The sequence below is a fragment of the Polyodon spathula genome, chromosome 29 (genome assembly GCF_017654505.1).
Source record: "Polyodon spathula isolate WHYD16114869_AA chromosome 29, ASM1765450v1, whole genome shotgun sequence".
In the NCBI taxonomy this organism is placed as follows: Eukaryota; Metazoa; Chordata; class Actinopteri; order Acipenseriformes; family Polyodontidae; genus Polyodon; species Polyodon spathula.
This window is the reverse complement of record NC_054562.1, coordinates 1,754,131-1,778,740: the sequence shown is the minus strand read 5'-3', so window position 1 is coordinate 1,778,740 and position 24,610 is coordinate 1,754,131. Positions and strand designations below refer to the sequence as shown.

The window sequence follows — 24,610 nt, the reverse complement described above, 5'->3', positions numbered from 1 at the left end:
ATATATATACTATATATATATATATATATATATATATATATATATATATATATATAAAATTTTCTGTACAAGTAGTGGAAAATCTAGCGCTATATATCGTTAAACGTAATATTTACAGTAAACAGGAGGCGTGGTTTGGCTGACGGGGCGGGGCTATGCTAATTTACTGTTATATGCAAAATATTACCTTGGGGGGCGTGGCTAGCGAGGCCCCCACCCCCTCCTCTTACTCGCCTTCCCAACACGAAGTGACACAGAGACGAGAGTTTAATCAGCGCAGCTAAATGGGAAATATTGAAATCCAAATATAAACGAGAACAGGTAAGGCGAACGTTTATGTGAATCAAAAAAGAGCTTAGATTACCTGATAGAGATAATAAAGAGGCCGCTGGAGAGAAGGAAAACGAGCCCGCTTGATTTTAAATAGCGATAATAAAAGTTATATATTTGTATATTGGGCGTAAAACGGGAGACAGAAAAACTGAAGTTAGAAACATCTTTTCGGTTTAATCTGTTTTTGCTGTTTCGATTGCGGATTAAGAAGACATTTAAACCGTGCTACTGTTTAGGGATTTGAGTAAATTGGATTTGCAGATTTTGGGAAAATAAATACGCGAATAAATAGATCTCCGTCGCACAAACGATGATTTTTAAAACGGTTTGTTTATTTTGAAGCGAAGTATTTCTCAGTATCCTGATAGAGAGAAACGAAACGCCACAGAGGAGAAAGTCAGCAGGGCTCGGGCGTTTTAATTTAAACGAATTAAAAAGTTACAAACTGGGAAAAACTGGTTTGAAGGTTTGGGTAAATCTGCGTGCGTAGGACTCGCGTTTAACACGGCGGTCTGTAGCGCTGTAGTAATGCAGAAATCAATCTACCGACATACTGTGCAGTATCTCTATCTATCTATCTATCTATCTATCTATCTATCTATCTATCTATCTATCTATCTCTGTCTGTCTATCTATCTATCTATCTATCTATCTATCTATCTATCTATCTATCTATCTATCTATCTATCTATCTATCTATCTATCTATCTGTCTGTCTGTCTGTCTGTCTGTCTGTCTATGTATCTACGAGAAGACATCTTTGTGTTTGAGTTAGTTTACTACATTCTGAAAAGAGTTGACCCTTCTGTGCATTTGATCTCGGGAGTATGCAGCGGTGTGGACTGTCCAGTTTGTTTAAATTGCTCAAAAACATGTGTTCTATGTGGTATTTCTTCCTGCTGTATGTCTCCTATCCACTACGGTGCAGTGTTGCAGGGGGCAGGTTAATAGCGGCTCCACTCCGGTGTACAGAGCAGAGGGAGGCTGTTCAGAGAGTATAAGAGCCTCTCTTTCTCTGCTCTACCAGCACAGAGCAGAGGGAGGTTGTTCAGAGACTATAAGAGCCTCTCGTTCTCTGCTCCATCAGCACAGAGCAGAGGGAGGCTGTTCAGAGAGTATAAGAGCCTCTCTTTCTCTGCTCCATCAGCACAGAGCACAGAGCAGAGGGAGGCTGTTCAGAGAGTAGAATAGCCTGTCTTTCTCTGCTCCACCAGCACAGAGCAGAGGGAGGCTGTTCAGAGAGTATAAGAGCCTCCCTTTCTCTTTGCTCCACCAGCACAGAGCACAGAGCAGAGGGAGGCTGTTCAGAGAGTATAAGAGCCTCTCTTTCTCTGCTCCACCAGCACAGAGCACAGAGCAGAGGGAGGCTGTTCAGAGAGTATAAGAGCCTCTCTTTCTCTGCTCCACCAGCACAGAGCACAGAGCAGAGGGAGGCTGTTCAGAGAGTATAAGAGCCTCTCTTTCTCTGCTCCACCAGCACAGAGCAGAGGGAGGCTGTTCAGAGAGTAGAAGAGCCTCTCTTTCTCTGCTCCACCAGCACAGAGCACAGAGCAGAGGGAGGCTGTTCAGAGAGTAGAAGAGCCTCTCTTTCTCTGCTCCACCAGCACAGAGCAGAGGGAGGCTGTTCAGAGAGTATAAGAGCCTCCCTTTCTCTGCTCCACCAGCACAGAGCAGAGGGAGGCTGTTCAGAGAGTATAAGAGCCTCCCTTTCTTTCTCTGCTCCACCAGCACAGAGCACAGAGCAGAGGGAGGCTGTTCAGAGAGTATAAGAGCCTCTCTTTCTCTGCTCCACCAGCACAGAGCAGAGGGAGGCTGTTCAGAGAGTATAAGAGCCTCTCTTTCTCTGCTCCACCAGCACAGAGCAGAGGGAGGCTGTTCAGAGAGTATAAGAGCCTCTCTTTCTCTGCTCCACCAGCACAGAGCAGAGGGAGGCTGTTCAGAGAGTATAAGAGCCTCCCTTTCTTTTCTCTGCTCCACCAGCACAGAGCAGAGGGAGGCTGTTCAGAGAGTATAAGAGCCTCCCTTTCTCTTTCTCTTTCTGCTCCACCAGCACAGAGCAGAGGGAGGCTGTTCAGAGAGTATAAGAGCCTCTCTTTCTCTGCTCCACCAGCACAGAGCACAGAGCAGAGGGAGGCTGTTCAGAGAGTAGAAGAGCCTCTCTTTCTCTGCTCCACCAGCACAGAGCAGAGGGAGGCTGCTCAGAGAGTAGAAGAGCCTCTCTTTCTCTTTCTCTCCTGTTATCTCCCAGCAGCTTGTTGCTAAACTTCAGGCAAATTTGAGACTTCCTTCTGTTATTTCCTTTGTTTATACAGAAATGACTCCTAGGGCAATCTGCTTTCTAAATCTGCTCAGATCGCAAAAAACAAAACAGAGAAAACAACACAAAGACGCTTGCCTGCCCCCTGCTCCCTGACCCTGGACCCCCGGCCCCAAAGTGACCCCCCCCACCCCTGCTGGTGGGGGGGTATATCACGTGCAGCCGGTCGCTGCAGGTCGTGCTCAGGTCACACGTCCACAGATATCTGGAGACACTGATCCCATCCTCACAAAACTTACTGTGAACTTTATTTGGCGGAAGATATTGAGAGGATCTGAATCTGGGGGTACAGGGGGGTGTCTGTCTGTCTGTCTGTCTGTCACTCTTACACGTTCACACATATCTAGAGAAGCACTAGTCCGATTGTGGTGCAACTTGGTGCTGGACCCATATAGCTCAGGGAGGTGGAAATCACATGAGATTAATGGAACTGTTTTATCAGATGCAAACTTACAGGGGATGGGAACCAGACTCCCGCTGCACAGCAGTGTGATCCGGTCCTGCTTTCACTAGGAGTTTAATAATCAGACTCCCGCTGCACAGCGGTGTGATCCAGTCCTGCTTTCACTAGGAGTTTAATAATCAGACTCCCGCTGCACAGCAGTGTGATCCAGTCCTGCTTTCACTAGGAGTTTAATAATCAGACTCCCGCTGCACAGCGGTGTGATCCAGTCCTGCTTTCACTAGGAGTTTAATAATCAGACTCCCGCTGCACAGCAGTGTGATCCAGTCCTGCTTTCACTGGGAGTTTAATAATCAGACTCCCGCTGCACAGCGGTGTGATCCAGTCCTGCTTTCACTAGGAGTTTAATAATCAGACTCCCGCTGCACAGCAGTGTGATCCAGTCCTGCTTTCACTAGGAGTTTAATAATCAGACTCCCGCTGCACAGCAGTGTGATCCAGTCCTGCTTTCACTAGGAGTTTAATAATCAGACTCCCGCTGCACAGCAGTGTGATCCGGTCCTGCTTTCACTAGGAGTTTAATAATCAGACTCCCGCTGCACAGCAGTGTGATCCAGTCCTGCTTTCACTAGGAGTTTAATAATAAGACACACCTGAGCTTGTTACCTAGACACACTGGGGGCTGATCAAGCTGGTGGTGGTTAAACCTGTCTTGCTAAGCTTTTTATAATACAGCTGGCAATCTGCTGGACTCTTAGTGCTGTGTTTTGGGTGTGTCGCAGTAATCCAAGACTGGCTAGCTTTCCCCTTGTTTATCTATTGAATTGATAGCGCTGTTTGTCGAGGGAAATTTACCTTTTTTCGTACTTTGCCCTGGTAATCTCATTGCCGTGGGTGCAGAGGCATGCTGGGAACTGTAGTCCTAGCCAGGGCTGTACTGATTCACAATACAATAACTACGGCAGCGCAGCTAGAAATGAAGAGCAGCTCCTGAACTCACAGTCAAAGCAACACAGAATGAGCAAGAACAATGTAATACAGCCCAGCCCAGAGCGTTGCAGTTAAAGAACTACAGCTCCCAGCATCCCTCGCCATTGTCGCGGGTGCAGAGGCATGCTGGGAGCTGTAGTCCTAGAACTCACAGTCAAAGGAAGAGCGAAGGGAAGCTGTGTTTGCTTCTCAAGACAGGTAAGAGAAAGGGTTTTGACAGACTGCAGGTTTCAAAAGCCTCGCAGTGTGGCCGAGACCATTGCAAACGTCTTATTGACAGTGCTGATTTTCCCTGCAACTATCTTCTCCTGATCCCGGCTCAGGACTTTCCCTAATTTGGAAGCATGGGGTGGGGGGTGGTTTCTAGGAATGCTGGATAACGCTGCATTCCTGGGCTGTTACACATCCATCAAGTCCCTGTAGGATTTTAAAAATAGTTTTGGGCAGATTTTCTGCTGGCGCTGCCTTATAAGCTGATGTTTGAGAAACTGTGTGTCACTGTCAACGTTTCCTCTGCAACAAAATAACAGACCTTTTTGAGAAAGTTTTATTGTGTAGAAAAGTTTCCAAAGTAAAAAAAAGTGTAAGAAAGCACAGTGAAAGCATAGGGAAGCATTGTAAAGCACAGAGAGGTGTGGTAAAGCATAGGGAAGCACTGTAAAGCACAGAGAGGTCTGGTAAAGCACAGGGAAGCATTGTAAAGCACAGAGAGGTCTGGTAAAGCACAGGGAAGCATTGTAAAGCGCAGAGAGGTCTGGTAAAGCATAGGGAAGCATTGTAAAGCACAGAGAGGTCTGGTAAAGCACAGGGAAGCATTGTAAAGCACAGAGAGGTCTGGTAAAGCATAGGGAAGCATTGTAAAGCACAGAGAGGTCTGGTAAAGCACAGGGAAGCATTGTAAAGCACAGAGAGGTCTGGTAAAGCATAGGGAAGCATTGTAAAGCACAGAGAGGTCTGGTAAAGCATAGGGAAGCATTGTAAAGCACAGAGAGGTCTGGTAAAGCATAGGGAAGCATTGTAAAGCACAGAGAGGTCTGGTAAAGCATAGGGAAGCATTGTAAAGCACAGAGAGGTCTGGTAAAGCATAGGGAAGCATTGTATAGCACAGAGAGGTCTGGTAAAGCATAGGGAAGCATTGTAAAGCACAGAGAGGTCTGGTAAAGCATAGGGAAGCATTGTAAAGCACAGGGAGGTCTGGTAAAGCACAGGGAAGCATTGTAAAGCACAGAGAGGTCTGGTAAAGCACAGGGAAGCATTGTAAAGCACAGAGAGGTCTGGTAAAGCATAGGGAAGCATTGTAAAGCACAGAGAGGTCTGGTAAAGCATAGGGAAGCATTGTAAAGCACAGAGAGGTCTGGTAAAGCATAGGGAAGCATTGTAAAGCACAGAGAGGTCTGGTAAAGCATAGGAAAGCATTGTAAAGCACAGAGAGGTCTGGTAAAGCATAGGGAAGCATTGTGAAGCGCAGAGAGATCTGGTAAATCATAGGGAAGCATTGTAAAGCACAGAGAGGTGTGGTAAAGCATAGGGAAGCATTGTAAAGCACAGAGAGGTCTGGTAAAGCATAGGGAAGCATTGTAAAGCACAGAGAGGTCTGGTAAAGCACAGGGAAGCATTGTAAAGCGCAGAGATGTCTGGTAAAGCATAGGGAAGCATTGTAAAGCACAGAGAGGTCTGGTAAGGCATAGGGAAGCATTGTAAAGCACAGAGAGGTCCGGTAACGCACAGTTAAAAGGGATTACTGTGCAAACCTTTCTAAGGAAAGGCAGGCTGCAGAATCAGCTTTCTATGTTGGATGAGGTCACTGCCGTTTATTACACGCAGACCAAGCTGCTGCCATGGCAACACAGCAGGGTGTCACATTACAGAGTTGCGTGTAGCGTGGGGAAAAAAGGGGTTGGCCCTTCTAAAAGAATCCTTCCTTTGAGAATCTGATACTCTCAGTAAGTTCTGCTAAGAAACATTATTACAAAGTTTCACAAGAATGAGATCAGCGCTTCTCCATATATTTGTTAGCCAGGGCTGGACCGATTCACAATACAATAACTATGGCAGCGCAGCTAGAACTGAAGAGCAGCTCCTGAACTCAGTCAAAGCAGCACAGACTGAGTAAAACAATGTAAAACAGCCCAGCTCATTGCAGTTAAAGAACTACAGCTCCCAGCATCCCTCGCCATTGCCGTGGGTGCAGAGGCATGCTTTCTCTCGGCTCACGGTTTAAACATTAACTCAGGCTGTGGAAGAGAGCATATCTGCTTCGTTTGCACAGCCAGCTGTGATGTCATTCCTGAGAGTAAACGTGTGAATCTCACAGGAGAAGCCTGAGCTGTAAACAGAGTCTGAGTCAGTTTGAGGGGAGGGGAGGGGCTGTCTGTCGGTCTGTCTCTCTGTAACTGTATATCTGTCTATCCCTTTCTTTATCTAACACTGAGCTCCTCAAACACACTGAGCTTCTCAACACTGCAGCCACACTGCAGCTTTTCTTTATCTAACCACTGAGCTCCTCAAACCCACTGCCTTCCACACTGCAGCCCAGCGCTTTCTTTATCAAACCACTGAGCTCCTCAAACCCACTGCCTTCCACACTGCAGCCCAGCGCTTTCTTTATCAAACCACTGAGCTCCTCAAACCCACTGCCTTCCACACTGCAGCCCAGCGCTTTCTTTATCAAACCACTGAGCTCCTCAAACCCCACTGCCTTCCACACTGCAGACCAGCGCTTTCTCTATCTAACCACTGAGCTCCTCAAACCCACTGCCTTCCACACTGCAGCCCAGCGCTTTCTCTATCTAACCACTGAGCTCCTCAAACCCACTGCCTTCCACACTGCAGCCCAGCGCTTTCTTTATCAAACCACTGAGCTCCTCAAACCCCCCCCCCCCCCCTCTCTCTCGTTACAAACTCAACTCGGTTTTAAATGTTTTCAAGTAACAAGAAGAACAAAAAAACAAAATAATTTGAACAACAAACATCTGCTTTTGATTTTAAAACGATCGTTTTTGTTTTCTGGCAAGATTCTCTGACAAAATGACTGAGGTAATTCATAACTACATGGACTTTTGCCCTGTCGCTATGCCATACCCCCGCCCTCCCCTCCCTCCATCTCCTTCCCACTCACTCCCCCCTCCTATTCTAAAGAATCTTGGATCAGCGCTCCTTTAAATGGAGGGGCCAGTGATCCTGTTAATAAAGCTAATAAGAGGTGAGAGAATGGATTTTAAAGATGGTCAGCGCTCCTGTAAAGGGAGGGGTCAGTGATCCTGTTAATAAAGCTAATAAGAGGTGAGAGAATGGATTTTAAAGATGGTCAGCGCTCCTGTAAAGGGATGGGTCAGTGATCCTGTTAATAAAGCTAATAAGAGGTGAGAGAATGGATTTTAAAGATGGTCAGCGCTTCTGTAAAGGGAGGGGCCAGTGATCATGTTAATAAAGCTAATAAGAGGTGAGAGAATGGATTTTAAAGATGGTCAGCGCTCCTTTAAAGGGAGGGGCCAGTGATCCTGTTAATAAAGCTAATAAGAGGTGAGAGAATGGATTTTAAAGATGGTCAGCGCTCCTGTAAAGGGAGGGGCCAGTGATCCTGTTAATAAAGCTAATAAGAGGTGAGAGAATGGATTTTAAAGATGGTCAGCGCTCCTTTAAAGGGAGGGGTCAGTGATCCTGTTAATAAAGCTAATAAGAGGTGAGAGAATGGATTTTAAAGATGGTCAGCGCTCCTTTAAAGGGAGGGGTCAGTGATCCTGTTAATAAAGCTAATAAGAGGTGAGAGAATGGATTTTAAAGATGGTCAGCGCTCCTTTAAAGGGAGGGGTCAGTGATCCTGTTAATAAAGCTAATAAGAGGTGAGAGAATGGATTTTAAAGATGGTCAGCGCTCCTGTAAAGGGAGGGGTCAGTGATCCTGTTAATAAAGCTAATAAGAGGTGAGAGAATGGATTTTAAAGATGGTCAGCGCTCCTTTAAAGGGAGGGGCCAGTGATCCTGTTAATAAAGCTAATAAGAGGTGAGAGAATGGATTTTAAAGATGGTCAGCGCTCCTGTAAAGGGAGGGGCCAGTGATCCTGTTAATAAAGCTAATAAGAGGTGAGAGAATGGATTTTAAAGGTGGTCAGCGCTCCTGTAAAGGGAGGGGCCAGTGATCCTGTTAATAAAGCTAATAAGAGGTGAGAGAATGGATTTTAAAGGGAGGGGGTCAGTGATCCTGTTAATAAAGCTAATAAGAGGTGAGAGAATGGATTTTACAGATGGTCAGCGCTCCTGTAAAGGGAGGGGCCAGTGATCCTGTTAATAAAGCTAATAAGAGGTGAGAGAATGGATTTTAAAGATGGTCAGCGCTCCTGTAAAGGGAGGGGCCAGTGATCCTGTTAATAAAGCTAATAAGAGGTGAGAGAATGGATTTTAAAGATGGTCAGCGCTCCTGTAAAGGGAGGGGTCATTATCCTGTTAATAAAGCTAATAAGAGGTGAGAGAATGGATTTTAAAGGTGGTCAGCGCTCCTGTAAAGGGAGGGGTCAGTGATCCTGTTAATAAAGCTAATAAGAGGTGAGAAAATGGATTTTAAAGGTGGTCAGCGCTCCTTTCTTTATTTTCTAGAAATTATTTGTTTGTACGTCAGTTTTAGCCAGTTTCCATATTCAAATCAAAGATTTACATTTTATGAATATAGACAAAGAGACTGTGTGAGGAAGAGAGAAGGAGAGAGAAGGAAGAGAGAGCAGGGAGAGAGAAGAGGAGGGGAGAGAGGGAGGGGAGAGAGAAGAGGAGGGAGGAGAGGGAGAGGAGAGTTGAGAGGGGGGGAAGGAAGGAGAGGGATAAAGGATGGAGAGGGAGAGGGAGAGGGGAGGGAAAGGAGAGAGTAGAGTTGAGAGAGAGAGAGGGAGGGAAGGAAGGAGAGGGATGAAGGATGGAGAGAGATGAAGATGGAAGGCTGGAAAGAGATGAATGATGGAGTTGGATAGAGGGTGGAGGGGGACGGAGGGATGAAGGATGGAGGGATTGAGAGGGATCGAGGGTGTCTGTCAGCGTTATTAATATCATGTGATCAGTGTGGCTTTGGGGTGACTTGGGCCTGCCCTAACAAAACCGCTGCAGCGCCAGTTCAAAGATCAAACCAAACCAAACCACACCGGGGCCAGAACAAACAAGCTGCTCAAACAAACCACTAAACAAACCCAGTGCTGTGGCACAGCGACCAGGCAAGCCTGTACCTCAACCAGCCCTGTCTCCATTCCTCTCTCCTCTCTCATCCCACCCAGCTCAACCACAGCTTCGGGGATTTATAACTGTGCCCCGTCCTGTCCCATCCCGTCTCCAAACGAGCAGTAAATTCATCAATCTGGAGACGATCACGTTCTGAACGAATTTAGCCTGGGTGTGGAATTTTAACTCTATCCATGCTGTAAAGATAACAATGACAAAAATGTTTTTTTTTTTTTTTTTTATAAACTCAACAGTTCATTTAAATAATAATAATAATAATAATAATAATAATAATAATAATAATAATAATAATCAATACAGTACACACAGGGGCGGGGTTAACCCCATCTCGCATCATCGCTGGCCCCTCCCTTTAAAAGGCCGCTGTTTGTTTTAGATTTTTCAGAACTCTTTCTGGGTTGCAAGAGGGGGAGGAGCTAACATGGAGTCGGGGGCGGAGCCAGTGTCAGGCGTCTCCTCATTGGGCAGAGCCTCGTGTGCTGGGGACCAACCGATACCAGCCTTACCAGACTCCAGCTCCACCAGAGACAAAGAACTTCAAACCGGTTAGCAAAACTGTCCTCCAGATCTCTCTCTCTCTCTCTCTCTCTCTCTCTCTCTCTCTCTCCCCTTTCTCTCCTCCTCCCTCTCCCTCCCTCCTCTATCTCCTTTCTCTATCCTCTCCTCTCTGTCTCTCTCTCCTCCTCATCCCTTTGTATCTCTGTTCTCTATCCTCTCCTCTCTCCCTTTCTCTTCTCTCTCTCCCTTTCTCTTCTCTCTCTTTCTCTTCCCTTTCTATACACTCTTCCTTTTCTCTCTTTTCCCTTCTATCTTTTTTCTCTCTCCTCTCCCCTTTTTTCATTCTTTTTTCTCTCCCTTCTCCCTCTCTCTCATTTTCTTTTTCTCTTCCACTTTTAAACCATAATCAAGAAATAAAACTTTCCAAATTATTATTATTATTATTATTATTATTATTATTATTATTATTATTAGTAGTAGTATTAGTAGTATTAGTATTTATATTCCAGTGTAGTTGATTAGTATTAGTTATTAGTATTATTAGTTATTGTAGTTGAGAGTTAGGTTTTATTAGTATTATTAGTATTATTAGTATTATTATAAGTATATAAGGACCACATCAACTTCCAACCCTCCAATTATTATATTATTAATATTAAGTATTTATATTCCAACTCTCAGTGAGAGTAATAATAGGTTTCTATCATTATAGTATTATTAGTATTATAAATATTAGTAGTATTAAATCTCCACCCTAGTTGAGAGTCCAAAATAATCATTTATAATTATTAGTATATAAATATAAGGCCACAGTTGAACTCTTGGGACCCTCCAAAATATTATAATATTATTAGAATATAATTTATATATTCCGGTGTAGTTGAGAGTTGGAGGCGGTTATTATTATTAGTATTATTAGTATTATTAGTATTATTAGTATTTATATTCCGGTGTAGTTGAGAGTTGGGAGATTTACAGATAAATCATTTCATTTTTTTTTTTCGTCTTCAGCGGGAGCCTCGAAATCTCAGCTGCCCCCCAAACCAACCAAACCCAAAATCTCCCCCAAACCGGCCCACCTCCTCGTCACCCCGAAACCGGGTGGGGGGGCTCCCCCGAACCCCCAGGTCACTGAGCCCCCCCGCCGGTCCTCCCAGAGCAAGCTGCCATCCCACAATGCACCGGGGCCCTCCGAGCTGCCTTCCGCCCACAGGATGCATTGCCTGGCTGGTCCCAGACCCTACGGGAAACCGGCGAACCCCAACAGCGTCCGGATAGGATTCCCCAGGCAAGCGCAGAGCCCGGGGACCCCACAACTGACCCCCCCAGTCCCCACTTCAAAACCAGCCTCTCAGAAGAATCTCAGTAATAATAATAATAATAATAATAAGAATAATAATAATAAGAATGTTATTCCTCCATTCAGTTCCACTCCAAGCAACTCTGGACGTTCCCCAGACGGGAATTCGCCGGGAAAGGATGATCCCATTTTTCCAGATCCGGAAATCGATCCCTCCGGGAGAAGTCTCCCGAGCCCGGCGCATCTCGATTCCCAGAGGAAGTTGGAAATTGCAAGAGGGGAGGCAGAGCCGACCGCGGAGGGTTTGAAAATCTCCGGCTCGCAAGAAATCCAAACCCGACCCGGCTCTGCAAAACCGGCGCCAGCGGGAGGAAGAAACGAGGCTGGGGAACCGGAACGGGGGTCGAAACCCGGGAGTTGGCGAGAAACAAAAACCCTACAAAGTCCTGCCAGCGCGGTTCTCGGTTCCGCTCCAGAACCCGGCCCTGACTGCCAGTCGGAGCGCACCGGTCCCGCCAAGAAACTCTTCCACGTCAAGCAGGTCCGGGTGGGGAACGATCCGAAGAGGTTTCCCGGGACGACCGTCGACCAGGTGCTGGCCGAAATCCAGGAATCGAAAATGAGAAAGCGCAGAGAGAAAGGAGCGGGGGTCCGGGGTCCGGAATGCGATGCCGCATTTCAGCGGAGAGTTTGGGAAGCAGCGGGGCTCCCCGGGTTTTTTAAGGGAGCTCCCCAATACTCCTTTATGAAAAGGGGGAGCCAGGGAGGAGGTTTGGGGTCTTCGACTGGAGCAGGGGAGAATCCCATACTGGGACAGACCGGGGTGGGGAAGGAGGCTCCGAGATTGGAGTGCGGAACGGCTTTGATGAAAGATGACGGTTCAAGTGGAAAGATCTCTGGGTCAAATATCATTGTTGGCGATTCGGGATCAGTTGATGTTGACGATTCGATTTCTGGTGAGAATTTAGTTCTGGAATCATGGCGTGGCGATTTTAAACGAATTTCCGTTCCCGCTGATTCAAGTCCAGGAGATTCGAGATCAGTTCCAGATTTCCTCGATGATTCAGTTCCGGGTTCTGCTGAAAATAAAAGTCAGAAATCCGATTCAAATCAAAATCTAAGTCCTGGGGGTTTCAATTCAGAATCAAATCTGTGCGATTCAAAACCAAATCGAGTTACTGATTGTTCACCTCCTGCTGAAAATTTGGGTCTGAGAACAAATCTCAATGATTTCGTTCAAAATCAAAGTCCTTCTGATTCCACTGCAAGTCCTGTGACTGGTGATTTCGTTTCAGATTCAAGTCTCAATGATTTCAGACCAAATCAAATTGTAGATTGTTCAATTTCAAGTTCTGCTGAACAGTCAAGCCTCGAGCAAGATATTGACGATTCGAAACCAAATCAAATCAGTGATTATTCAGATGAAAAATCAAGTCCAGTTTCAGATCTCATTGATTCAATTCAAAATTCTGCAGATTTCATCTCCAGTCCAATTCCTGGTGACTTCATTCCAGAGTCAAGTCTGAAATCAGTAGCTGTTGGAGCTCCCAGTCCAATTGTGATCACTGGTGTTGATGAGAATTCAGAATCAAAATGTGACAATCTCGTTTGGAGTTCTGATTTCAGTCCGCTTGCAAGTCTTGGTGATTCCACCAGCCATCCCAGATTATCTGAGGATCCAGATCAAATTCAGGAACAAGATCTGCAGGTAAATCTCTCAATTATTATTATTTTTTTTACAATATCTTTAAACTAGATTTAAATGTAATCATTATTGTATTGTGACTCGGTACAGCCCTGGCTAGGACTACAGCTCCCAGCATGCCTCTACCCCCGCGGCAATGGCGAGGGATGCTGGGAGCTGTAGTTCTTCAACTGTAATGCGCTGGGCTGGGCTGTATTACATTGTTTTGTTCGGTCTGTGTTGCTTTGACTGTGAGTTCAGGAGCTGCTCTTCAGCTCTAGCTGCGCTGCTGTAGACACGCGAAACACGGGCTTGATCAGTCTGTATATCAGTCTTGTATTTACATGAGTGTAGTGCCAGGGCTGTAGTTGTATGTGTTGACTTTGTGATTTATTAGTGCCCCCTGAGTTTCACTCTTCATATTGAGGACTACAGTGACATCTTGTGGTGAAAGGGGGCATCACCCTTTACAGACTAGCATAGATTTTTTTCTCATTCTTTTACTCTCTCTTGCTTTCACTCACCCACCCTTTCCTTTCTTCCTTTCTTCCTTTCTCACTCTTTCTCTCACTCTCTCAGTAAAAAATGACTCTTCTTTCTATGCAACTAAAAAATGCTTTTGTCAGAAACGTCCTGAAAGAAAAATATCTTTTTAATAATGTAAACCTTTTGCGTACATCCCAAAAAAAAAAAAAAAACATTTTAAATATCCACCCCCCCCCCCCCCCCCCCCCCAAAAAAAAAAAAAAAAAAAAAAGTCTAAGCTATCAATCACTTGTTTCCAGGTGTCAGGGGGCTCTGTCCTGGATGCCCCTCCCTGGACGGTAAAAGGACTCCTGGAAAACTCAGATCCCGACGTGGATCACACCGGCTCGCCGGGCAGCAGCGTCTCCGCGGAGAGATTCCCCAGCAATGGGAACTCCCCGGAGACGCTCAGTCCAGAACCGGTACACCGGACCACGGGTCCGCCAGACACCGAGGGGTCACTGCAGAATCCAGCCACTCCAGAACTTTCAGACGACCTTTTAAGTGCCTGGAGTAATCAGTCTCTGGTTCCGGAAGGTTCCCAAGGCAGGAGAAGCTCCTTGACTGAGTCAGAGGGTCGGAATCCATTCGTGGAGGAGTTCCGGGACTCTGAGGAGCGGGACGCTGCGATCTCGGAGGAGTTGGGGCCCGACTCGGGGGCTGGAGATCTTGAAGGGATCACCGGCACGGAAGACACCGGAGATCAGGGGATGCCGACGTGCTTTCCGGAGACCGATTCCAGACAGACTCTTGTAAGGAGTCAGGATTCGGAGGAGGTTTCTGAAGCCCGGAAGCTAAGAGAAGGACAGGGGGTGGCTGCAGATGTTCTAGAAGCTGGTGGTTCTGGAGTGCTGCAGGTGACAAGTCCAGATTTGTTGAAGATGCCAGCTGGCGTTTCTGTAGGACACGACTTAGAGGAGAGGCAGAGAAGTGCTGGTGTTCTGGAAGAGACTGGTTCTAAGATGTTGCCTAGTCCCATTACAATGTTCCCGACTGCAGGACAGAAGGTGTTTGGGGGGCAGTTTGAGGTGGAGACTAAACCGTCACAGGAATCCCATGCAAACCCAGAACCGTCTCAAGTTGAGTCTAGAACCAAATGTTCCGAGCTGACGGAAGTCTTGCAGTTGGAGGGGTGGCTGCGAGGGCTGGACACCCCAGAGGTAACCTTGAAACCCATAACTGGATCTAGAACCGAATCCCCAGAACCAGAATCTGTAGGGGAACCTAGAACCATGTTTCTTTCAGGGACAGAAGATGAACTCGTAGATCTTTCATGGGGCACTCTGGAGATTGACGCGGCATCTAGAATCGGATATTCCAACACAAAACCAAAATCTGATCCCTGGATCCTGGATCTTCTGCATCTTTCTGATGGGGTTCTAGAACCCGAGACAGAATCTAGCACTGCTCCTATTGCTTCCCCTGCTGGAAATAGTCTAGATCACAATCTAGAAATTCAGAAAGAAGCTAGTACTGCCCCAGCTGTTCAGAACCTAGATCTTTTGATTCAATGGGATCTAGAACCTGAGAGAGACTCTGGAACGATGTCTTCTCATGGGATGATGGAACTTCTAGATATTTCAGACCCTGCCCCAGAACCTGAAGCCGAATTGATAATGGAAGGCGTTGATCTTCTAGAAGGAACAAAGTGTTCTAAACCAGAATCTAAAGCCCTAGATATCTTCTCAGACAGCGGCCTAGGAACTGAGAGCGAGTCTAGAACCGAATCATCTATTTCCACCAAAGAACCAGGACAGACCAATCTCCTGATACCAGAATCAGATTTCGGAGGAGAATGCAGTAACCTAGACCTTTTAGATGGAACTCTAGATCCAGAACCTAAATTTAGAACCCCATCATCGATCCTTTTGGATTCTCTAAACAGCAGTTTGGATTCCTGGCTGGAATTTAGAACAATTGGAGGAAACCTAGAACATCCAGATGGCAACCTGGAACCTAGCACACTGCTGGAGAACCAAGACGACAGAGAGAAAGACCCAAAACGGGAAGAGCGACCTAGAATGCAATCCTCTTCCCGTACAGAAGAGAGAAGTCTAGATCAACTCCTTCTAGACAGGGATCTAGAACTCAACAGAACCGACACAGGTGGTCTCGTAAGACCAGAACCAGGTCCGAGTATGGAATGTAAAAGCTCTCTGGTGAGAAATCCAGACTGTTCTAGGGTTCTAGACTCCGGAACCTTAAATTTGAGACCTTCCCCAGATATTTCCGCTGCAGATATTGCATCGTCTTCAGTGGGGGAGGAAGAGGAGGGGGAGGCAGAATGTGCCGAACTGGAAGTGGTCATCCCAGACACCCTCCTTTTAGAGAACAGCCACCCTGATGCCGAATTCAAACGCGGGGCGCAGAGCGAACCCAAAATGATTCCAACCCCACCCAGCGCCCCTTTACTAGGGGCTGGGGGGCCCGTCTGCGAGACAGGACCTCCGTTTTCGGAAAGGGGAAAAAGTCCAGTGTGTAAATCTGAGACTGGATCACTGTCCGACGATGGAACCGAAACCGAATTTGGGAGCGGCGGCTGCCTTGTACCCCAACAGTTCCTAACAGAGGAGATACGTCCCGCGTCGGAATTGAAAGGGGGACTTGATGCTAAATCCCAAAATGAGTCTCCTGACACCCCTGTCGAATTTGGGACAGGTTCCACCTCTCCCTCTCATTCCGTTCTTATGGAAGGGGATCATCCCAAGCGGGAATCTCTGCAGCCGCAGGGAATTGGGGGCTCAGAAGGGGGACCCCGAAAAACGACTCCAGATCTGCTTGAAGCGTGCGAGGTTACAGTTCCACGTGGAAGTGACGCAGAGGTAAGGATGGTACCTTCCATTCAATCTTATTTCATTTTAATCTCATGGTGTCTGTGTTAGTTTACTACACTCTGAAAAGAGTTTAGTTCCATTGAAGCTGCAGACAGACAGACACACAGACAGACAGACAGACACACAGAGCTCCACAATCCTGTTCAGTTTGACGCTACAATATAATATGTTAGTTTATTGTTATGAATGTCATTCAGCAGACTAGATTAGAGTGTGTGTATCTCTCTTTCTCTTCTCTCCCTCTCTCTCCCCTCTCTCTCTTTCTCTCTCCCCTCCCTCTCTCTCTCTTTCTCTCTCTCCCCTCCCTCCCTCTCTCCCCTCTCCCTCTCACTCTCTCTCTCTCCACCCTCTCTGTCTTCCCTCTCTCTTCCCTCTCTCTCTTTCTCTGTCTTCTCTCACTCTCCTCTACTCTCCTCTCCCTCTCTCCCCTCTCCCTCTCACTCTCTCTCCACGCTCCCTCTCTCCTCTCCCTCTCTCCCCCCTCCCTCTCCTCTCCCTCTCTTTCTTTCTCTTACTCCTCTCTTCTCCCTCTCATTCCTCTCTTCCCTTATCCTCTCTCCTCTCCTTCTGTCTTCCCTCTCTCTTTCTCTCCTCTCTCACTCTCTCTCCTCTACTCTCCTCTCTCCTCCTCTCCCTCTCTCTTTCTCTTACTCCTCTCTTTCTCCCTCTCATTCCTCTATTCCCTTTCCCTCTCTCTCTCCTCTCTCTTCCCTCTCCTCTTTTCCTCTCTTCCCTCTCTCTTTCTCTCTCTCTCACTTTCTCTCCCTCTCTCTCGCTCTCGCTCTCCAAAGCCCTGAAGTGATATTATTCCACTCCAGGTTAAACAGGTACAACGGGAACCCCCCCCCCAAGGAACAGGATTGCCCTGCCCAGAGTCTAGGTGTTGAGTTGCTGATTGGCGACAGTTTAAGGCGTGGGGGAGTAAGAGAGGAACGTAAACATAGGCTAGAGTAGCCTTGAATTGAGTTGAGAGAGAGAGAGAAAGAGGGAGGAGGAGAGAGGAAGAGGGAGGAGGAGAGAGAAAGAGGAAGGGGAGGGAGGAGGAGAGAACAATACACACAGGAAAAGGTGAGACAGTCACCAGGAGAATGAGAGAGAGAAAAGCTAGGGGAAGGAGAGAGAGAGAGACTGAGATTGTGCAGGTTTGATTTGCTGAGACACAGAGAGAGACAGCCAGGCGTGAGTATGTATTTGAGTAGTCAGTGTGCATTTTGAGGGAGAGTGAGGCATGGCTTGAAGCTGAATTTAAGACGAGGGGAGCTGAGAGAGGGCGGGAGAGAAGAGGGAGGGAGAGTTTTAAAGACAGGAATAAGGAAGGGGGGGTGGCGTTCGACTCAATCGTTCTCAACTTGACAGCAAGTTCTGAAATAGTTTTCTGCAGTTACACAAATCGCACGAAATTCGGGGCAGAGAGAATGGAAGCTGCGGGTGTGTAGGGAGGGAGGGGGGAGAGAGAGAGAGAGAGAGAGAGAGAGAGAGAGAGAGAGAGAGAGCAGGGTGGAAGATTTGATCAGGGAAAAACAGACGAGAGAGAAGGAGCACTGATTATTTGAGGGGAAGAAGGACAACATTTTTCTGACCGGTTTCTCACATATCTAAATCCACTTTGAGGAGGAATTCGCGAAAAACTCGAGGAACGAGACAATTCCTGAAGAAGATTCTGTTCTTCCTTGAAACCGGAATATAACATTTGGAGAACGAGGTGTTTCTTTCCCCAAAGACGCGAGAGATTATAGCAAAGTTTTATTTCATCTAAAATAGGAAATGTTGGAAAAAAAAAATAGCTAAGTTCTTTTATTAAGTTCTTAGCGATTTGAAATGTTTTCAGACCTGGCTTGGACCTGTTTTGAGGCGCTCCCCTGAAAACCCTAACTTGCAGGACTGACTGTCTTATTTCTGAGTACTATTCAGGCTCCCTTCGCTCCTCTGATTTTGACTCCTTATCTTAAACGTTTTTGCTGCTTTTGAGAGGCTCGTCCGGTGCGGCCAAATGGCCGAGCGCCGCGCCATGTCCTCGATCGAAGGAGACCGCCCTGGCGGGACGGGGGGAGCCTCACTCCTCCTGTCCATGCTGCAGAGAACCACCCTCCGGGATCCCCCGGCGGTCCGCTCCGGCGATCCTGAATGTTCGGAGAGCGTTCCGAGAATTCCGCCGAAAGAGGAGGGGGGAGAGGATGATGTCATGCGAGACACGGGCTCAGTGAGTCAATTCCTTCCAAATAAAAATCTGCTTCGAAAATATTTTTCATGTCTTTGTTTTTCCCCTTCTCTTCTCCGTCTCTCATCTCCTCCTCCTCGCCTCCCTCCTCTTCTCCTCTCCTTCTCCTCCTCTCCACTCCTCTCCTCCTCTCCTTCTCCTCCCTCTCTCTGCTCCTCTCCTCCTCTCCTTCTCCCTTTCTCCTCCTCTGTTTTTTTGCTTCAGTTGTTCTGATCGTTTCTGGCTTCTGTCGCTCCTCCGATAAATCGAGTTTCTATAAATTAAAACATATTTTAAAACCCGCCTTTTCTCTGGATTGAGGAGCTTGGAGAAGCTCGGCTGGAGAATCCTAACATGCCGGGCAAGTTGGCAAGCAAAGAGTTTACCTATTAAACTAAACTCTCTTCAGAGTGCAGTAAACTAACACAGACACCGAGAAGAAGGGATTATATTGCAGCGTCAGACTGAACAGGATTGTGGGGCTCTGTCTGTCTGTCTGTCTGTCTGTCTAGTTATTAACTAGTTTTTTTTTATAATTAGGATCATGGAAACCATCCAATCAGAAATCAGCTGATATCTGATAATCTTACAAGAGAGGAGGAGGAGCCTGGCAACTGTCAACCAATCAGCAGTCATCTCAATGAAGCCACACCCACAGTGGAAAATACTGCAGAATCGCAGTTGAGGTAATCTGAGTACTTTTAAATAAATTATTTTGAGTTTATTAATAATAATAATAATAATAATAATAATAATAATAATATATTAAATTACATGTTTACACAATTCAATTGAAGACACTGAGAAAGACTTCTAGTGGAAACGTTTGCCATTGAATTTACACTGAAGACATTTTTACATCATCTGAACATCAATCAACATTCATCAATACACAGTGAATCGGTACAGCCCTAGCTAGGACTACAGCTCCCAGCATGCCTCTGCACCTGCAGCAGTAGTGAGGCATGCTGGGAGCTGTAGTTCCTTAACTACAGTGCGCTGTGCTGTGGTCCTGTAACTCTATACAAATGATACAGATCTGTATAACATCATGTAAAGAAAGCATCATCTACACAGTGAATTGCTACAGCTCCAGCTGTAGGACTACAGCTCCCAGCATGCCTCTGCTCCTGCGGCAGTGGTGGGGGATGCTGGGAGCTGTAGTTCTTTAACTCTGTTGTCTTTGTTTTCATGGTTTCAGCTCCTGCAGTGAGTCTGTGAGTTTCAGCCCCAGATTCAGTCCCATTAATTTAATGGATGACATTTTCAGCACAGACACCGATTGGTCCAGATTCATGGATGAGAGAATGAACTCCACGCCCCTTCAGCGCCCCAGCCAACCGGAGCCAGAGGGCGGGGCTAACGTGGGCCTGTGGAGCTCCCACCACGTCTGTCAACCAGAAGAGACCAGCGGGAGTCAAGAGGACCAATCAGATCACGAGGATGAGAAAAGCAGCCACTTGGAGCTCAGCGATAAACTAGACAGCCCTTCGGAGCTTCGGGGACGTTCCAGCCCCCAATCGGAGCGCAAGGAAGGCAGAACTCTCAGCCAATCCGATTTGGAGGAAGACGAAGGGGGCGTGGCTAATCCTATTCCGTTCGAGGGCGGGTCTGAGGGTTCTGAAGGCAGCCAGTCGGATTTAGAGGCTGGCGACGATGCAGACCAATCGCAGACAGATGGAGAGGAAGGTATCGACCAATCGATGGAGGAGCTGGGAGTGGAGGACCAACCAGATGGCTCTAATTATGAGCTCCCGCCCCTTGACTTGTCTTTTATGGCGGTAAGAGAGGATTGTGGGTAATGTAGTCTTTTGGCTAAACACTGAAAGAAAAGAAAGTGACTTTTACCAGCAAGTTTTTAAAAATGATTTGTTTTAAACTGTTTTAATTTCTAATAAGAGGTGAGAGAATGGATTTTAAAGATGGTCAGCGCTCCTGTAATGGGAGGGGTCAGTGATCCTGTTAATAAAGCTAATAAGAGGTGAGAGAATGGATTTTAAAGATGGGCAGCGCTCCTGTAAAGGGAGGGGTCAGTGATCCTGTTAATAAAGCTAATAAGAGGTGAGAGAATGGATTTTAAAGATGGTCAGCGCTCCTTTAAAGGGAGGGGCCAGTGATCCTGTTAATAAAGCTAATAAGAGGTGAGAGAATGGATTTTAAAGATGGTCAGCGCTCCTGTAAAGGGAGGGGTCAGTGATCCTGTTAATAAAGCTAATAAGAGGTGAGAGAATGGATTTTAAAGATGGTCAGCGCTCCTTTAAAGGGAGGGGTCAGTGATCCTGTTAATAAAGCTAATAAGAGGTGAGAGAATGGATTTTAAAGATGGTCAGCGCTCCTGTAAAGGGAGGGGTCAGTGATCCTGTTAATAAAGCTAATAAGAGGTGAGAGAATGGATTTTAAAGGTGGTCAGCGCTCCTTTAAAGGGAGGGGCCAGTGATCCTGTTAATAAAGCTAATAAGAGGTGAGAGAATGGATTTTAAAGATGGTCAGCGCTCCTTTAAAGGGAGGGGCCAGTGATCCTGTTAATAAAGCTAATAAGAGGTGAGAGAATGGATTTTAAAGATGGTCAGCGCTCCTGTAAAGGGAGGGGTCAGTGATCCTGTTAATAAAGCTAATAAGAGGTGAGAGAATGGATTTTAAAGATGGTCAGCGCTCCTGTAATGGGAGGGGTCAGTGATCCTGTTAATAAAGCTAATAAGAGGTGAGAGAATGGATTTTAAAGATGGGCAGCGCTGATCAGTGATCCTGTTAATAAAGCTAATAAGAGGTGAGAGAATGGATTTTAAAGGGAGGGGTCAGTGATCCTGTTAATAAAGCTGATGAGAGGTAAGGTTTGATCAGCGCAGATTTTTTTCCTAATGGTTCCATGTTTTCTCTGGGATAGGGGTCGGAGATTTTGGACAGCTCTGTCTGTCGGAATCGCGCCAGACTGAATCGGAAAAGAGGTCACCGCGCTCCGGCTTTTCTGCCTCGACATTCCCGGGATACGAACACGTCGGGAGACGCCGGGAATTCCTGGATGTTCAGAGATTCCACCGGTAAGAATTCCAGGATTCATGTTGGGAGTTTTCACAGGTCGCTCGTCCGATTGTGATGAAACTCGCTCAGGACCTTCTTCAGCTCACAAGCTATTGAGAGGAGCAGAATCTGGGGGGGGTGTGGAGGCTGTCTGTCTGTCTGCAGCTTTAATGAATTTAAACTCTTTTCAGAGTGTAGTAAACTAACACAGACTCCAAGAAGAAGGGATTATATTGTAGCATCAAACTGAACAGGATTGTGGGGCTCTGTCTGTCTGTCTGTCACTTACGTTTTCACACATATCTAGAGAAGCACTTGTCCGATTTGAGATAAATCTCTCCCCTCTTTCTTTATCTCTCTCCTTATTTAATATTTCTCTCTCTCATGTAATCTCTCCTCATGTAATCTGTCTCTCTGTAATCTCTCTCTCCTCAATTAATATCAATCTCTCTCTCCTCATGTAATCTCTCTCTCTCTCTCTCTCAGACCCTGTGCATGTCGTTCTCTCCTCTGATGAAGACGATGACTCGGAGTTGAAGTGCGCTCGCTTGGACCCCAGTTCTCCCAGTGCTCCCAGTGCTTCCAGTGCAGGCAGAGTGCAGGTGCTGCCTGTGTGCGACCCCACAGAGCTCCGGGTACGAGGGAGTGGGGGGTGCGACAATTCTGTACCGAGCTTTCTTATTTCTATGCGATGATGATGATTATTATTGTACTGCTATTTTTTTAAACCTTTTTTTTTATTTTCATTCTCTATTATTAATATTGCCTGTACAATGATCTTAAATAACTCCGGAATGCTCCGGCGTGCTCCAGTGTTGACCCGCCCCCTCCCGTCTCGTTTGTTCTCAGGCTCAGCTCCGCTCTCGAGTCAGTTCTGCCGACGCCACAGATGGGGAGGAGCCTGCGGAATCCTGTGGTCGCCAGGGAGACCGGGAGGGGGAGGAGTCTGTGATTTCGAAGGCCGACTTAAGCAAGAGATCGAAATTCATGAAACTACCGACATTCAAAAACTCCTTATTAAAGAGAGTTCTGCCTGGGAGAGGAGAGAAAACAGAGAGAGGAGAGAGAGGGTGAGAGAGGAGAGAAAACAGAGAGAGGAGAGGAGAGAGGGGGTGAGAGCAGAGAGGAGAGAGAAAACAGGAGAGGGTGAGAGGAGAGAGGAAAAGAGAGAAAACGGAGAGGAGAAGGGGAGAGAGAAAAGGATAGAGGCTGAAAAAACAGGAGAAAATGGAGATGGTGAGAGAACAGAGAGGTGTCTGTCTCTCTGTCTCTGTCTCTTTTATTCAGTGTAGTCCTGCCTGTGTGTCTCTCTGTCTCTTTTATTCAGTGTAGTCCTGCCTGTGTGTCTCTCTGTCTCTTTTATTCAGTGTAGTCCTGCCTGTGTGTCTCTCTGTCTCTTTTATTCTGTGTAGTCCTGTCTGTGTGTCTCTCTGTCTCTGTCTCTCTATTCAATGTAATCTTGTTTGTTTTCTTGTAGGTCTGAGAGCTCCGGGACCAACTGGCTGCAAGCCTTGAAATTCAAGAAAAAGAAACCCGAAATGAGAGAGAGAGAGAAAGAGAGCGAGACCCCTTGTGATCCTCCCTCTGATCCGAGTGGAAGAGACCCCCTGTGATCCAGACACCCTGTCACTGCTCCGACAATACTAGAGAGGGGAGGCAGGCGGGACGCTACACAGGGCTGGGAATGAGACTCCCGCTACACAGCGGTGTGATCCAGTCCTGCTTTCACTAGGAGTTTAATAATAAGACACACCTGAGCTTGTTACCTAGACACACTGGGACTGATCAAGCTGGTAGTAAAACCTGGACTGGATCACATTGCTGTGCAATAGGAGTCTGATTACCATTGAGTGTACATGAGTGTGTGTTGTAGAGAAACATTCTAGTAGCTTTATATATAAATGTTATTCTGGTTTTTAAAATAAAAACATCCATATTAATCACTGTATCTGTTATTGTTGAAGACAGCTCTGATTGTGAATAAAACTAAATAAAACTCTTTTGCAAAAACTGAAGCTTGCAGTCGAACCTGTGGTTAACTTTCTCTTAAATCTGAAGGGCCCAGGATTGGTCACTGAACCTCCTTGTGCTGCGTCCTTCGGATGAGACACCAAACAAATGAGGTCCTATTGGAAGAGACTCTGCAGCAGCCCCTGACTCACTGTGTGTGTGTGAGAGACCCTGAGCAAGTCACTGAACCTCCTTGTGCTCCGTCCTTTGGATGAGACACCAAACAAACGAGGTCCTACTGGAAGTGACTCTAAAACAACCACTAACAACCCACAGACAAAATAGAATGAACTCCCTCAGCTTCATAGAGTCCAGTGAAAGCTGCTGAATAATGTTCCCTTGTTAACATATTGAATTGCACCCCCTCTATATAGAATGAACTCCCTCAGCTTCATAGAGTCCAGTGAAAGCTGCTGAATAATGTTCCCTTGTTAACAAATTGAACTGCACCCCCTCTATATAGAATGAACTCCCTCAGCTTCATAGAGTCCAGTGAAAGCTGCTGAATAATGTTCCCTTGTTAACAAATTGAACTGCACCCCCTCTATATAGAATGAACTCCCTCAGCTTCATAGAGTCCAGTGAAAGCTGCTGAATAATGTTCCCTTGTTAACATATTGAATTGCACCCCCTCTATATAGAATGAACTCCCTCAGCTTCATAGAGTCCAGTGAAAGCTGCTGAATAATGTTCCCTTGTTAACATATTGAATTGCACCCCCTCTATATAGAATGAACTCCCTCAGCTTCATAGAGTCCAGTGAAAGCTGCTGAATAATGTTCCCTTGTTAACATATTGAATTGCACCCCCTCTATATATAATGAACTCCCTCAGCTTCATAGAGTCCAGTGAAAGCTGCTGAATAATGTTCCCTTGTTAACATATTGAATTGCACCCCCTCTATATAGAATGAACTCCCTCAGCTTCATAGAGTCCAGTGAAAGCTGCTGAATAATGTTCCCTTGTTAACATATTGAATTGCACCCCCTCTATATAGAATGAACTCCCTCAGCTTCATAGAGTCCAGTGAAAGCTGCTGAATAATGTTCCCTTGTTAACATATTGAATTCCACCCCCTCTATATAGAATGAACTCACTCAGCTTCATAGAGTCCAGTGAAAGCTGGACATTTTCCCATTACTACTCTCCCTCTCTCCATCTCCCTTCCCTCTCTTTCCCTGGAGCCATTTTGGATCCAAAAACACAGAGCTGTCGTTGTGTGCAAAGAATATAAGTTTACAGACGAGAGGAGGCCTTTCGGCCCATCTTGCTCGTTTGGTTG

The 24,610-nt window shown here is 46.4% G+C and overlaps 1 protein-coding gene across 1 annotated transcript; it reads left to right on the top strand.

Moving 5' to 3' along the window:
• Positions 1-223: 223 nt before the first annotated feature.
• LOC121302265 lies at positions 224-23,074 on the top strand. The gene is made up of 10 exons (XM_041232111.1): positions 224-321; positions 9,639-9,807; positions 10,772-12,768; positions 13,530-16,091; positions 18,841-18,986; positions 19,502-20,081; positions 21,185-21,338; positions 21,805-21,953; positions 22,168-22,388; positions 22,796-23,074. Exons 2-10 carry the CDS (start codon positions 9,684-9,686, stop codon positions 22,929-22,931), a joined length of 6,069 nt encoding a protein of 2,022 aa, XP_041088045.1. The 5' UTR covers positions 224-321; positions 9,639-9,683; the 3' UTR covers positions 22,932-23,074.
• Positions 23,075-24,610: the final 1,536 nt, after the last annotated feature.

Excerpts from the sequence above, each read along its gene's own strand:
- LOC121302265 (XM_041232111.1), top strand. The coding sequence starts at position 9,684 with ATGGAGTCGGGGGCGGAGCCAGTGTCAGGCGTCTCCTCATTGGGCAGA. Across the intron at positions 18,987-19,501 it reads ACTGCAGAATCGCAGTTGAG|CTCCTGCAGTGAGTCTGTGA; the intron begins GTAATCTGAGTA and ends TCATGGTTTCAG. Across the intron at positions 22,389-22,795 it reads ACAGAGAGAGGAGAGAGAGG|GTCTGAGAGCTCCGGGACCA; the intron begins GTGAGAGAGGAG and ends GTTTTCTTGTAG.